The sequence below is a fragment of the Kryptolebias marmoratus genome, linkage group LG7 (assembly GCF_001649575.2).
Source record: "Kryptolebias marmoratus isolate JLee-2015 linkage group LG7, ASM164957v2, whole genome shotgun sequence".
Taxonomy (NCBI): Eukaryota; Metazoa; Chordata; class Actinopteri; order Cyprinodontiformes; family Rivulidae; genus Kryptolebias; species Kryptolebias marmoratus.
In genome coordinates, this window is record NC_051436.1 from 663,304 (window position 1) to 678,680 (window position 15,377).

The window sequence follows — 15,377 nt, forward strand, 5'->3', positions numbered from 1 at the left end:
ACCCATCCATCATCCACCCATCCATCATCCATCCATCCATCCATCATCCATCATCCATCCATCCATCATCCATCCACCCATCCATCCATCATCCATCCATGCATCCATCCATCCATCCATGCATCCATCCATCCATGCATCCATCCATGCATCCATGCATCCATCCATGCATCCATCCATGCATCCATCCATCCATCCATGCATCCATCCATCCATGCATCCATCCATCCATCCATCTTCTTCCTTATCTGTAAGCAGCTTGTGGTTCCAGACGACCCTCTCTCCAGCTCCTCCTGGAGGATCCCAGGAAGTTCCCAGATCAGAAAGGATATATAACCTCCCCACAGAGTTCTGATCTGCACTGGGGCCTCCTGCCAGGGAGAGATGCTCAGAAAACCTACAGAAGAAGGCATCCTGATCGTTGTCTGAACCACCTAAGCAGACTCCTTTTGATTGGACTAAAGTGACCAAGGTGAGGACGGTGCAGCTCCTCACCTCATCCATCCTATGGAAGAAGCTAACTTCAGCCACTAACATCCTTCTGAAATGAGCTTGTCTGAGGTGATGACTCCAAATGGGTTCTGTCTCTGACAAACTGACCCATTTGATTTGAGCTGTGACTAGCTGTAGCATCTACCATCGCCGTGAAGTTTCCTGTGGAGTCACTTTGAAACTGAAGCATGATTTTTAGAACATAAGTGGAAATGTATAATCCTTGTTTCAGTTACAGGTTTTTATTATTTAAGTGTATAAATTACCACTTTTAAGAAGCAGATAAAGATAAAAAAAACTCCTGAATTTTGGAACATGAATTAATGCATAATTAGCTTAATTTTACATGTTTTTTTTTACCTCTGAGTAGAGCTCAGTTGGCTCAAACAGATGCCATCCTGTGTGTAAAAGCAACCATGCTGTGAAGCATTTATTAAAACAGCGTTCTTCCTGGAAGCTGACCATAAACAGCAGGAGTCAGAGGATCAGACGCTTGGCTCTGAAGAATCTGCTGACTGGTTTTCTTATCATGATGAAAGTTTTAACTTCATAATAGAGTCCACACACAGAAATCATGTTTTTAAAGCATCTTTCTGTGACCCTAATGACCCTCAGGAGGGAGGGGAGGGATATTAATCAGCTGCACAGAGTTGTAACTCCACAGTCTCCAGTTTCGATCTGAGAAATCTACCCGAATGGAAGAGAAACCCCTTCAGTTACCAAGAAGAAGTTTTCTAAACAACAATTATTTTGGAATAGTTCAGAATAAAATTCAAAGGTCTAAAAGGAAAAACATCCACTGTTAAGTTCCCAACACCTCTGAGGACATCACACAGACCTGCATCAGCGTCCTGCAGACTTGACCTCACCTTCCTCCAACCTGGAACTAAATCTTTGTTCAAAATTGTTTTATTTACTTTAAAAATGCATCTTCTCCTTGTGAGAGCGAACTTAACGTTCATATCCCTACACCAAGGTTTAAACTCACACAGAGTGTGTGGCGCCTCAGTAACAGGCTAATAATAGCAGCCCAGTGGCTGCTTACATAATCCCATCCAGCTGCCGTCACGGTGAGCAGGAAACTGAGTCAGTCTGCCTCCAGGCGGCGGCCATCCTGAGGTCCACACCACAAACATACACAAACAGAAATCTGAGAGATGATGGAGGCTGCCACAGGAACTGCAGCTGTGGGTTCTTTTACCCAGAGTTCAGTCTGGCAGGCAAAGAAATCAACAACTTTCAAAGTACAAATAATATTTACTACACAATGACTGACCATAAAGACACAACACAGGATAACTATAATGTATGAAAAACTGCAAAAAGACACAACAACAATAAACTAGTTTAAAAACAAACAGAGTGAAACTGAAGACAACCAACAAAAACCAACATGCTAAACTTCTCCTGAAGGAAAACCACCACAGACCAATCTTTAAGCTGGGCCATGACAGCTGCACTGGATCCAGGGTTTTCTCAGTGGTTCGTTTTTTCTGTTGAACTGGGAAGAATTTGGCAGAAAGATGAAGATGAGTAGCTAATTCTCCAACACAGAGGAAGAACTGAGTGTGAATCCAAACAGTGTGTTTGCTCTCACACTCTGCTCTCACCTCCTCTCCCACCAGACGCTCCGTCTGTCAGTGTTTCGCTCCCTTCGCAGCGTTCTTCACACAAACACCACGAGCTCCTGCTGCGTTCGTCTCGTTACAGACCAAACAGCCAGAGCAGCCAAACGATCCAAGACTCTGGACTCATTCAAGCTTCAGCTTCCCGAAGAAAGATTAAACTCAAAATATTAAAACAAACGTTTCAGGTGAGTAGAAAAGAGTTTGTAGCTGACTCAGACAGGACAGATCCTGGTTCTGTTTATAAGAACTGAAGACATCAACACACAAGTTAAAGGATCGGATTTAGATTTCTTTACAGAAAGTCTTCCTAACTGATAGCAGAAAAACCATTAAAAGAAGTTATAAAGTGATAAAGAAAACCACTGATTAACTGGAAACTTAAACAATATTTTATATTTGTGAGTAAAGGGACAAATCAAGGATTAAAATGCAATAAAAGTCAAACTAAAATGACTGGAAATGTGATCAAATTCACTTTTAGACAATAAATAACAGTCATTTAGTTATGATTGTAAAATAAAACCGTCTCAAATCTCTTCACAGAAACACTAAACTCATCAGAATCAATGAAAATGTTGTGACTTTATGCAGACAAACAGTTTTAAAACCCAAATTAAAATGTGGAATACTAAACAGGTTTTATTGTTCATTAGTTGAGAAGAAAACAGGACATGGATAAAAGCCTTGGTATGATGTTACAGACAAGCAGAGCTCCTGTAACAGATAAACCTTCCTAATCAATTAGTCAAGATGTGTCCTATTACCAGGGAAACCTGCCGACAACCAGCTGAGAAACCTCAGGACGGCCCAGAACCTCCCAGACCGACACCGAAAGCTCAGGAAACTCGAAAGAACAACAAAAATCAACCTGTTCCTTCTTTAGAGCTTAACATCGATTTACTGACTTATTATAATCTATTATAATCTATAAAAGGACAACTGAAAAACCTTTTGTTTTTAAATCTAAAGTACCTAAAAACCAAGCCCACATCACTTTTTTGACAATGACCAGTAGAACCTGGATTATCCTTCCAGTCTGTAAACCTGTTACAGAACTCAACACTTTCTGACAGGCATCAGAATATTATCTGAAACTCCCTAAAACTCCAAACTGTCTGATAAAAATACCTCCAAGATGGAAACCAAAGAAAGAGTACAACCTCCAGAAGAAACAACATTCAGGTGAAGAGTGAATGCACCTCTGGATCACCCTTTGAGAACTACTAAAACCAGTAAATAACCCAGTCCAGATCCATAAACTAAAGTCAGGGTAGTTGTTAGTTCTCCAACACTAGAACCTGCAGTCCTACCAAACACCTACATCACAAACAACGGTTAAAATGTTCAGAGCCTGTTGGACGCCTCCTATACCGTCTGAGGGTGTCCTCTGCTCTCTTTCACAAAGGACCCCTCCAAGGCACATAACTCCTGTAAAATGTTTCTCAGCACCTTTTCAAAGAGCAGCTGGATCTTTTAACCAGCCTGACGTTCACACAGATCTGATCAGTGACCCATAAAACCCCCAACAGAACCTCTGAAACCAGGTCAAGACCTGATTCAGTGAAACAGTATTCTTCTGCTTCTGTCTTAACTGGGTTTCTGGAGTGCAGTCTTGACCTTTAACCTTCGGAGAAAACAGGAAGCTTGGCTGAGGAGAGGTGGACAGTAGTCTCCTTGTGTTTCCTTACAAAGACACGCTCATTCTGCTAACTCGACCGGTCCAACAGCAGCACCATTCATCACCTGGAGCTCTGTCTGAGTACATTTATTAGATCTGTGTGATGAAACCTCACAACATCAGGTCCTTTTTGGTTTAAATCCCATGAATGTTTGATGATATGTTACTGACATTGTGAAGGACGTCCACTGAGACGTTTATCAGTCCAGAACACAACGTCCACATCTTTAAAAACACACAGTACAACCTTTTTAAAATTAAACCCCACCCCCTGTACAACTTCTTCATTCTGGATCCAAAGCTCCAGTTTAAGATGGTGAAACGATGTATCAAAGATATTCCACAACACATCTCCAAAGAACCTTACACATCTGAAATACTTTGTAAAATTTTATTTGCTCAGATAAACTTCCAACATTGTTATTAAATCCTTTTTCCCCTCTTGGAAGAAGCACACTTTTATGAATGGAATCATTAAAATATTTAAAACATCCAGAAATTCCCCAAGAACATTTCAGAGGTCTCATATCAGAACTTAAAACGTTAGAATTTAACTTATCTGTATCTTTTGAATCGATTTGTGGTATTAATTGCATCCCACGTCTTTGGGTTTTTATTCTCTAATGTTGGATTAGATTCTAGTCCTAGATCACCTAAAGGTCAGAAGGTCACAGCTTATGCCAGTTGTGTTTTTGTGATGACTTGATCTGTGTCAGCGTGTTTGTTACTCATCATCACTTTGCTGAGCAGCCGCAGCAGTAAGAGTCTTTATCAGAGATTCTTAGAATCACAGTTCGTCTCACATTCCTCGCAGTTTAACCAAAGTCAGCTGAATTCCTCCTAAATTAGTTTAGTTCGGCTGAAAGAGGCTGACAGGGGAGAGTTTGTGAGCTCAGATGAGGAGAAGAGCAGCTGAGGTGTGGCGTGAGATCATCCACCAGAGTTTCTGCAGAGGGCTGCAGAACCTGAAGTTCCCGAGCTGACAATGTTCCGTTTAAAACCTCCAAAGGTACGCTCTGAAGGTTCTGCTTACACCAGCTCCATAAAAATCCACCCGAGGGATTTTCTGGAACAAAGATAATATGAGTACGACTCTTTAAAAACATCCTGGACACCTGGAAAGGTAAATCCAAGACACCTCTTCCAAGCTGCTGTAGATCCAACCAGTTCAGGAATCAGGAATCAGCAGCTTCTGGCACAGGTGCACCTTCCTGCTGTCCAATCAGCACCTTGATATGCCACACCTGGAGGTGAATGGATCATCTCGTGCGCTCTAAGATTTATTGTGATCGTAGAAGAAGTCTCAGATATTTGAGTTTATCTCCTGAACGGATTTGAATGAAACTTTCAGAAGCTAATCATTGGATGAACGTCTACGACTGAACAACGGTTGGACTCAACTCAATTCAAGATGGCTGCCACAGCTAAATGGATGTAAATGAGTGCAGAAATGGCTCTAACTTGGTCAGTTTAACAATGTTGAGCTCAAATTTGGTGTGGTAGTAGCTGACAGTGATTCACACTAACAGATTAGGTAAGGTAACACATGAGGCTGAGCACAATGATCCTTTTAAAGGTTGAATAAAAACAGCTACAACTCCATGACCTTAGTGTAAAACTGAAAGGCGGCGGGCGATATGCATCCCTTCAAGGCTTTTAATTGGAATTGTACACTTTTATTTATTCATTTTTTGATCTGCGTGGATATTTTTGGGTATTATTTTGTCACTGTGTGAATCTCAGGGTGGTTTAGCGTTTCCTGAGGAAAAGAAAGGCTGACCTGTGGATCAGACTTGCACATGGCCCACGTTACAGCCCGGATCTTTGCCCTGTAAGCCTGTTACGTAACCTCCTTTTACACAAGGCTCTCCATAAACCTGATTTAAGACCAGACTTTTCACCTGAAACCTTTTCTGCAGACCACAGCTGCACTGGAACACACCCAGTTTGAAAGATGCACACTGGATCAGGTGGGAAAACATTCATCCCTCCTGATTACATACATCCTGTCGGATCTCTGTTGCTCGTTCTGGACGAGAAGAAACACAGACGTAAATCAGTTTTCATGTTGCTCTGGGTTTGTTGTGCAGCAAACAGCTCGTGACTGAAATCAGAGCTGTGATTTACATAAACCCACCAACAGGAAGTGATCATGACATCACCTAAAGCTGATTACAAGCTGCATATGGAGAAATACAGTAATCAGCTGGCTGTGACAGCTCACCTCAGCTGGAGTCATCTTCACATTAAAATATAGAAAACACATTCAAATACGAAACTTAACAAAGTGAAAGAAGCACAAATACAGAAACTTATTTCAGTGTTTTGTAAATCTAACACATGGTGGAAAGGATGGGTGGGTATTTAAGGCTAAGGGAATTTGTCACATTTTGGATCATAACCCATGGAAGACGATCCATGAACCAACGGTTCTGGGACCGATGAGACAAAACTGGAGCTGTGTGTTTTATTGTTATTATTCTTGTGGAAGGGCACCAACAAATTTATCTGTCTGCATATTTTATAAGAAACTAATGATTCCAGGGGAAAAGAGTGAAAAAGAGGTGTTTTTCTTTTCTTAATGGATAGAAGATGTTCAAACAGCATAAACCTGCAGGACTGAAGGAAATGATTTACATGTTTAACCCAAGCATGCAGATTTAAAAAGAAAGCTACAAGTTGATTTAAAATAAAGTCTATTAAGGACCTGGGCCTCATCAGGTCCGCAGTTCTGAGACGCATTCTGCTCTTTATCAGACAACATGTCTCTGATGTGGACAGATTATGGGACTGAGCCCGGCGGATGGCTGACAGAGGACAGAATGTGACCTCCTGGACTCAGACAGGAATGAGATGTAACCGGAGCTGGTGAAATGGGACCGCGGAGACTCACCTCCTCCTCCCCGGCCGCTCCGTTGCCAACGTGGGCCATGGTGTCGCGTCTCCTCTACCCCCTCCGGTCCTCACGAGAGCCACGGTCCCATTTCGGTCCAAAACACCACCTGTCCTGGCGCGTGTCCCTGTGATGGTCCCCGTGATGGACCCGGTGGGATCGTTAACGTCGGGTCCCGGTTCGTCCTTGTGTCGGTCGGACGCGGAGGCTGTCGCTCCTCTGCTCTCTTCCGTGAAGGAACAGACCGTCACACCTCCTACACCTCCCACATCTCTGATTCCCCGCCCACAGAGGAGGGAGGGGAGGGGAGGGGAGGGATGGGAGGAGTAGAGGAGGAGGGGAGAGGAGAGGAGAGGAGAGGAGAGGAGAGGAGAGGGCTTTACAGGCAGGCTTGCCACATCATAAGGCGCTGCAAACTACACACTGTAAAACATACACAGCAAACTATACACTGTAAATAACACTGGGAAGTATATACTGTAAAATACACAGTGTAAATAATACACATCATACTGCAAAATATACTGTAAAACACTGTGCACAAATATACATAGTACAATATGCACTGTACACTTTACATTGCAAACATACTGTATACCACTGTAATCACACTGAATATAGCACTGTAAACAATGCACTATATTGTCCACAACTCACTGCATACTCCACAAAGTATATAACGCTCTGTGCACAACACTGAATAAAACACACTGTATGCAGCAACCTTAACACTGTACACACAATCCATACAACACTGCATCCATCCATTTTCTTTACCTGCTTCTCCTTTGTGAATTGTGGGGAGCTGGTACCTGTCTCCAACAGTCACTGTGCAAGAGGCGGGGGACACCCTGGACAGGTCTCCAGTCCATCACAGGGACATGTAGAGACAAACAATCATTCATGCTCACCTGTGGATAATTTAGAGTTACCAATTAACCTAACATGCATGTTTTTGGTCTGTGGGAGGAAACCGGAGGACCCAGAGTAAGCCTACGGAGTAAGCCCACAACATACTGAATACAACACACTGCACACAACACACTGCATAAAGCACACTGTACACAACAAACTCTATAATATACACTAAATTTAACACACTGTACATAACACTGCATGCACACAACACATTGTACACAACACTTTGCTTACAAATAAATGCATACAGCAGGCTACATAGTACACGCTGTACACAAAACATTTCAAAGAAATCTACAATAACTGGCACAAGTTTGCAGTTAGATAAAGTTTAAACTGTAGTTTTACATTTAATAATTCAGAATAAAAAAACAACATCAACAACTTGATTTTCCAGTGAGTGTTGTGCAGCTGCTTAGGTGTTAGGCAGCTACAGGATGCAGCCAGTAGGTGGCAGCACATGAACACATCTGTACCTCCAGTCATGTATGGAGATAAATTAACTGATCTAATTTATCTCCATAGAGATGTGCATGTGAATGGGTGTGTATGAGCCATGTGTGCACAATAAGAATTGGTCAAGTGTATGTATAGGTGGGTCAATGTGTATGCACAATGATTCAGTCCACCACGGGGTAGGGGGGGTGGGGGTGGGAGGGGTGAGGGGTGAGATGGAGGAGGATCAATTGCTGTGGTGACCCATGAAAAGGGAACAGCAAAAAAAAAAGGAGAAGAAGAATGTGTGAACATCTGACATGCATTGGTGGAAAAAACTCACGAGTTCAGTTTGACCAAAGTGTGTCACACATTCTGCTCTTCAGTCAGAGGCAGATGACATGAAGAACCACTTCACAGTACATGGTTATAAATCTAGGAAGAGACCTTGGAAATGACCCAGAACTCACTGGAAGGTTTGTGTATCCTCTCTGGCCAAGGAACACCATGGGATTCAGGATCCTCCAGGAGGAGCTGGAGAGAATCACTGAGGTCAGGGATGTCTGGGTTTCTCTCCTGGACCTGCTGCCTCTGTGACCCGACCACAGATAATCAGTAGAAATGGATGGATGGTTGTTGCTGCGGGGTCTACCAGCTTATTGGTCTCTTATTGGCAGACTTTCAGAAGACACTGTATCACTTAGCCTTAGCAAGGGGCACGGGTCATAGGTGTCTCACTTGATCATGATGTTCAGTCTCAGGTCAGCTGCCCTTCTGTTAAGTTTGTAATGTCAATCACTCCTCCTGTAGACTTTAAATAACTTTATTTCTGTAAATAATGGTGTACAGATTCTTTAAAATCTGGACAAAGTGAGCATACATTCACTTATTGAAGTGACTGGAATGAAAAAACGCAGAGTTTTTCCTGATAAAGTTCATATTTACAGTATGTACTAGTTCCAGTTTAGTTCAGTTCAATTCAGTTTATTTATATAGTGACAAGTCACAACAAAAGTCATCTCAGGTCTCTGTACAAAAACATGCACATACATTACAAAAACCCAATCAGTAAAAGTTATCTGTCTAAGGAAGCAGCAGATTGTGTTGAATCTTCACTTCGTCTCAGTCTCCTATCCTGAGCAGCACACTGTGGCTTATATCAACAAATCCTACCAGTGGTTAGAAAGGGCTGGACTGAAGGACAGACAGAGACACTAATCATGGCAGCACAGGAGCATTAGAGGCCGGGGTCTATCATGACCCAAGGACCCAAGATGGAGGCTGGGTAAAGATGCCCCTGAGACAGTCCAGCACATAATAGCAGGATGTAAGATGCATGTAGGTAAATCATACACGAAACACCATAACCAAACAGCTGGAACAGAGTATGAATTGGGAGTCCCACAGTCAGAGTGGGAGACTCCACCTAAGGTGGTGGAGAATGGCAGGGCTAAGATACTGTGGGTCTTCCAGATCCAGATTGACAAACAGCTGATGGCTAACCAACCTGGTGATAGATAAGATCCAGAAGAAAGCAGTGGTGATAGATGTAGCAGTCCCAAGAGACTGTAACATCAGGAAGAAGCTGGAGAAACACCAAGGGCTGAAAGAGGAACCAGAGTCAAGGCCTCAGTGGTACCAGTGGTCATCGGACCCCCAAACTGGAAGAGAGGCTCCAACAGATCCCAGGAACAACCTCAGAGATCTCTGTCCAGAAGAGCTCCGTCCTAGGAACAGCTGAGATACTGAACAGAACCCTGAAGATCCCAGGCCTCTGGCAGAGGAATCTAGGTGTTTTTTTTTTATAAATATTATGGTCACTGAAATACAAGACAGGTACACCTTGGACCGATCAGTGTTTCACCAGTCGAACCCAGAAACCTTCTGCTGCAGGAAAATGGCGTTAACATGTTGTGCCCCGTCCACAGAATAATCACAATAATAAAAGGTTTTATTAGGATATAACAGTATTATTAGGATGTATCACCATCTTTATACGGTACATGTGTCAAACTTTGTTCCTCAGGGGCCGATCTCCTGCAAATGTGTTCTTGCTTTAAAACATTTGGTTTTAATGAATGACTTGAAGATGAGCTTCTGGAGAACTTGATGATTTGGTGAGGAGGTAATTAAACCATTTGAATCAGGAGTTGGAGCAGAAACACCTAAAACTTTCAGGACAGAGGAGTCTTGAGGCCTGGCGATTGACAACGCTGTTAAAAGGTCTTACATGCTGTTTCATTAGTGATTCATGTTGCTGGTAAATTTTATGTGAAAAAAATACATGAGCTGCTCACAACAACAAAACAAAAACACATTCCAACACACCTTCCTCCTGATTTGCATATTAAACCTGAAATGAGTAAGAATGAGTAAGAATGAATAAGGTTTTTAGGTCAGTGCACGTGTGGTTCTGGCAGGATGGAGATGTTGGGTCAAACATGACTTTGTGTCTTTGTAGAAACATGAATAAAACATCATATATTCAACTGAAGTGGCAGATTAATTAAAGATCAATAAAAAAAAATAAGTTACACACCTTAGTCATTATTTAAGTTAATTAGATAATTAAGACTTCAAAGACTAATGATCCTGCAGGGTTCTCTTTGGTTCCCTCCCACAGTACATTAGGTTAAATGGAGACATTAAATTGGCTCTAGGTGTGTATTTGTGTCTGTTGTTTGTCTCCATGTGACGGACTGGTGATGGGTTCAGGGTGTAACCAGTTTCTCATCTGATGACCTCTGGACATCAGAAGATCACTGATGGACAACTAGATGGACAGATGAGGGGGATGATTGATTTCAAGACATATTTATGTGATTTGGTGTTCTAATATGACAGCCATTATCAGTAGGGGTGACCATACTGTAATTTATAGAAAGAAGTTGATATTTGTAGTAAGAGGTTGATGAAAGAAGGGTGTCACTTGTACAAAAAACTTTTCTCTTTTTTCAACAGCTTTTGTAATTAAATAAACATATCTCTTTGTAGCAATGTAATCACATTTTCCTCCACCCCTCTTAGGAGAGAATTGAAACCATGTTAAATAATTGATTATAGGTACACCAGTATATAGATTTAATAAAATTAAGACTTCTCGTTTTAATTGAAATGTTCCAATCAAAAATCTATTTTGAATTTATTTATTTAAAGTGAATATCATAAACCATAAAGTTCAGAAATATAACTCAGTAAACAACCAAAAGCTTTTTTCTAAGTAAAAAATAATGCAATAGTTCCACAGTTCTCAAACAGGTCTCACAGCCATCAGGGTAAAGTTGATATAATTCTCTAAATTATAATTAACAATAATGTTGTGAAAATAGTCTGAGTTCTCTTTTTCCTTTCCCTCTTGCTATTGTAATCCAAAATTCTAGTTTCCATTTGTTCACAAAGAGCTAAATTGAAGCTTCCATTTTTAGGCCACAGTGAGACAAAAAGAGAAAGAGAGAGACATAAAGTTATCTGTATGGTAGGCCTTTAAGAGAACCCAACTGCTTGTCACCCTCAGGGTGCGGCTGCTCGCTTTTAGACACTGGAGAAAGGGAAAAGTGTGTGCGTGTGTGTGTGTGTGTGTGTGTAACTATCATTCAATTTTATATCTTCTGTAGTTTTACACTTGTTTTTGTCCATTTCACGTCCTGCTGAAGGGTTTACATGAATTAATTCTTAAGGAAGTTGATCCATTTACATTAGGGTGGGGTTCAGAACTTTCTTTGACAACAACAGAAGATGTAAGAAATCAGGAAGACAGATTCAACATGTTATTAGNGTATTGAAACAGTGCCCCTGCTGGTGGCTTTGGGTACTACATGTCCTCATGAATAATTCACACAGAGCGTATTTTTGGAGGATTTTGATTGGCTAAAAGGAAAAGGTCCCCATAATTCATCTTTTGATCAAGACTGTGTATTAGACAAATATGCCTACAGAAGAAGAATAGCATCAATATATAAACACAATGAACTGTTAAACTTGTATGTTTGTGTTTGTAACATTTGATTAAGTGAGCTTTTTAGATTTTAATGGGTAATGGTACACCACAGACTCTCTTCAAAGATGAGTCAGCTTCCCTAGTTTTATAAGGTAGGATTGTAGGTCCAACTTTTAATTTGTGTGGTAACTCAGTCTTAAAGTTGGATAAATAATCTTAATTTGGACATTCTAGTGTTGAATTTGATTGGCTCACTACTCAAAATCTGCAATGAAACAAGATATTCTAGTGCATCACTTTTGTTCCTAACTAAAGTGTAGTCATTTAATTTAGACCTAAAACAAAACCTGAGAAAGTTTTGAAAGAAGAGCATTATGTTTCTCACAGTAAATTAGAAACCCTGTCAGCCACGTCAATTTATATTAACAATCTGTATTTTAAGAATTACCCCATATATCTTTGTATATTGCATTGTACTGCTGCTCACATTTATATTTTTGGGTTTGATCATGTTCCATTTGTTGTATTTTACATTCAAAAAAATTATATTTTTGTATTTCTTCATACTAGACTGTCCCTATGTCACTTGTGCTTGCTTAATGCACATGACTGTCATTACAGTGGCACTCACTGGATATATTTGTATAAGTTATACAGACAGTGTCTATAAATTACAGTAAGGGTGACCATACTGTAATTTATAGAAAGAAGTTGATATTTGTAGTAAGAGTGATGAAAGAAGGGTGTCACTTGTACATCCCTTTTACTAATGTTTAGGTTCTCTTGATTTAATAGACCAACTGTGTTTAGATTACTTGATTCATTTTCTTTACCAGGTCGCAGGGAGCTGGTGCCTGTCCCCAGCAGTCACTGTGGCGGGGGAGGCGGGGGACACCCTGGACAGGTCGCAAGTCCATCGCAGGGCCACATATAGACAAATAAATAGGGACAATTTTAGAGTCATCAATTAACCTAACGTGCATGTTTTTGGTACTCGGAGTAAACCCACGTGTGCACAGGGAGACTCTACCCAGAAAGGCCTCAGGCCGGGAAGCAATCCTGCTGGGAGGCAAGAGCGCTAACCACTACTCCACTGTTCCACTGTGTCTATTTACTTTTATCATTTATCAAATCTCAACAAGCAGGGTCTGAATCCATTCCTTACCCTTTAATGCTGGAGACGTTTAATGAAGCTCCTACAAAATAAACTTACATTGTTATCAACAAATTTCACTGCAGCCTCATTCTAGATCTCTTAGACAACATCTGTGATAATTTTTTTTTTTTTACTGAGGTATATTGATATAATTCTTTGATAAAGTCTCATTACTGTGTCCTTCGCAGAGACTTGAAATTTGTTGTTGAAGCCCAGATGTCCCAGCTTTTCAGCAGCCTTGAATGCAGCACTACATTTGTGATTCTGAAACAGTAAAAAAGTCGCAAAAGTCACGTGCACAGAGAAGCTGATCCGTGCGATCGTGTTGACTGATCTGTCTGCAGCAGGAGATTTGTGCGCACACATTTAACAATTTGTATGTGTTGCAAATGTCAACTTGTGCTGATTGATTATGCCTTTGTGAATCTTGTTGTTTGCACATAAATGTTATATGCATTTATTTATTTTTGAGAGTAATTTATCTCCATACAGGTGAGTATCTGCCTCCACACAGCTTATTGTCCACTGATCACATAGAACACTTAGCTTAAATTTACTCATTTTTATGTGCCTCAAATATCAAAGCTGATTTTGTAAATTTATTAAATACAAAAAAAAAAACCAAACAAACAAACAAACAAAAAAAAGCTGACAGCACTCAAGACAAAGTAGGAAGAGATCCAAAGCTATTCAGATGCTTCAGAAAAGTTTAATATGAATGCAATAGTAAAGCTAACAAGAATACAGTGACATTAGATTTAGTTATTTTTACAGTTTTTGTTCTGCTTGATCGCATGGATTACAGTCTAGATTGTCTTCTTTATCCCTACAGAGGATAAAGGCTTCGAGCCTGTCCAATGTCCATCACATACAATCATCAGATACATACTGTGAAGATTAAAAAACAAAACCCACATAAGGATTCAGCTGATTAACATTTTAAAAAGCTGATAGTAATAAGTGCTGATATTGAGAAGTTGTCTCCTTTTTACAACAGTATTATGAAATTCACCAAACAGCAAACCAACAACAAAAAATTAAGTTTAACAGAAAGTATGAATGCCTTGAAGGACAAGAGTTTAAAGAATCAGTTAGGTTTTCTGAATTAAATGCTGCTTATGTTCTGAAGGTTGAAAAATGGTGTAAAATTCATTTGAGTCACAAGAGGAGGAAAAAGCTCCAATATTACATCTTCTAAGTTGAGGAAAATCTTTGTTTACATTTTTTGAGTCCAAAAATCAAGATTGAAACAGTTTATTTCATATGAAAAAATTATTTTCCACATTGTTTTTGTTTTTGCTCTGAACCAGCTCTCAGCTGTTTGCTGTCTGTTCTTTAATCAGCCAACATTTTACCAGAATCAAAACTTCAGAGACACTGAAACAATTGGCGAACGACTTTTATTTTCTTTCTGTTTAAGTTATTTAAAGTGCCCCAGAAAAATTGTACATTTCAAATGAACTAATAGCCCAATAATTGCATAAAGTGTAGCTATAAACATTTACAATAAATAGATTAAGTTACTCCTTTTGTATAAGTTTTATTCTGATTAAATAACTGATTCAAACAAAGCAAACAAGTTGGTACCAGTGACTCCAACCCAACAGCTGACGGCCTTCAGGCCCTCAGGCATGCTGGGAGATGTAGTATTACAGACAATCTGAGGACGATGTCTGATTATTTTAGTGTTTAATCTGGTTCTAATGGAAAACCCATTTAGCCAATGAACTTCCCTTCACCATGCTCCAATAAAAAATAAAATACATCAAGGTTCTGAATCAGGACCAGTCAAAGGTCAGGGGTCATCATGGAGGTCAGCAGCCTGTCAGTCAGTCCGGTCACCGTGGAAACCACCTGAGAAGACAACAGGACCAGACAGTGAGTTGTGGGGATGTAACTGGGCCCTGAGCCTTAACTGTCAGACTATAGAGGGCCAGTCAGGAGCTTTTTACTACATCAGCACCTTAAAATGTCATCACATGTAAAAAAACAAACTAAGCAGACAATAAACAAGCACAGAATTTAGGTATAGATATAAAAAATTATTTATTTTTTTATATAATATAATTTGAATAAATATAATCCACAGAGCAGAGCTGTGTCTTACCTAATGAGTCCAGCCCATGCTGATGAAGGAGTCAGATTTATAGGTGGAACTGGCAGATCTGCGTCTTCTTCCTAAGCCACAGGTCTGAAAGTTAAAGACAGAGATTAGGTCCAGTCTTTAGAGAACCAACACT

General features: G+C 40.4%; 1 protein-coding gene and 1 long non-coding RNA gene across 3 annotated transcripts in view; both read right to left on the minus strand.

Annotated features, from left to right (window-relative positions):
* The window catches only part of LOC108228339 (tetratricopeptide repeat protein 39B), a 20,342-nt gene extending 13,401 nt beyond the window's left edge, over nucleotides 1-6,941 (minus strand). The window contains exon 1 of one of the 2 annotated variants that reach the window (XM_037976615.1): nucleotides 6,692-6,941. In XM_037976615.1, the coding sequence (XP_037832543.1) occupies nucleotides 6,692-6,730 (39 nt within the window). In that variant the 5' untranslated portion in view covers nucleotides 6,731-6,941. Of the gene's footprint in view, nucleotides 1-1,330; nucleotides 3,881-6,691 lie in introns of those variants that run through there. The other variant, XM_037976617.1, reaches the window with a different exon arrangement.
* A 6,885-nt stretch (nucleotides 6,942-13,826) lies between these two features.
* Nucleotides 13,827-15,377, minus strand: LOC108228338. Its single transcript, XR_001808197.3, has 2 exons — nucleotides 15,245-15,377; nucleotides 13,827-14,991 (listed from the first exon to the last, which is right to left on the minus strand). It is a non-coding gene; the product is annotated as an uncharacterized LOC108228338 (long non-coding RNA).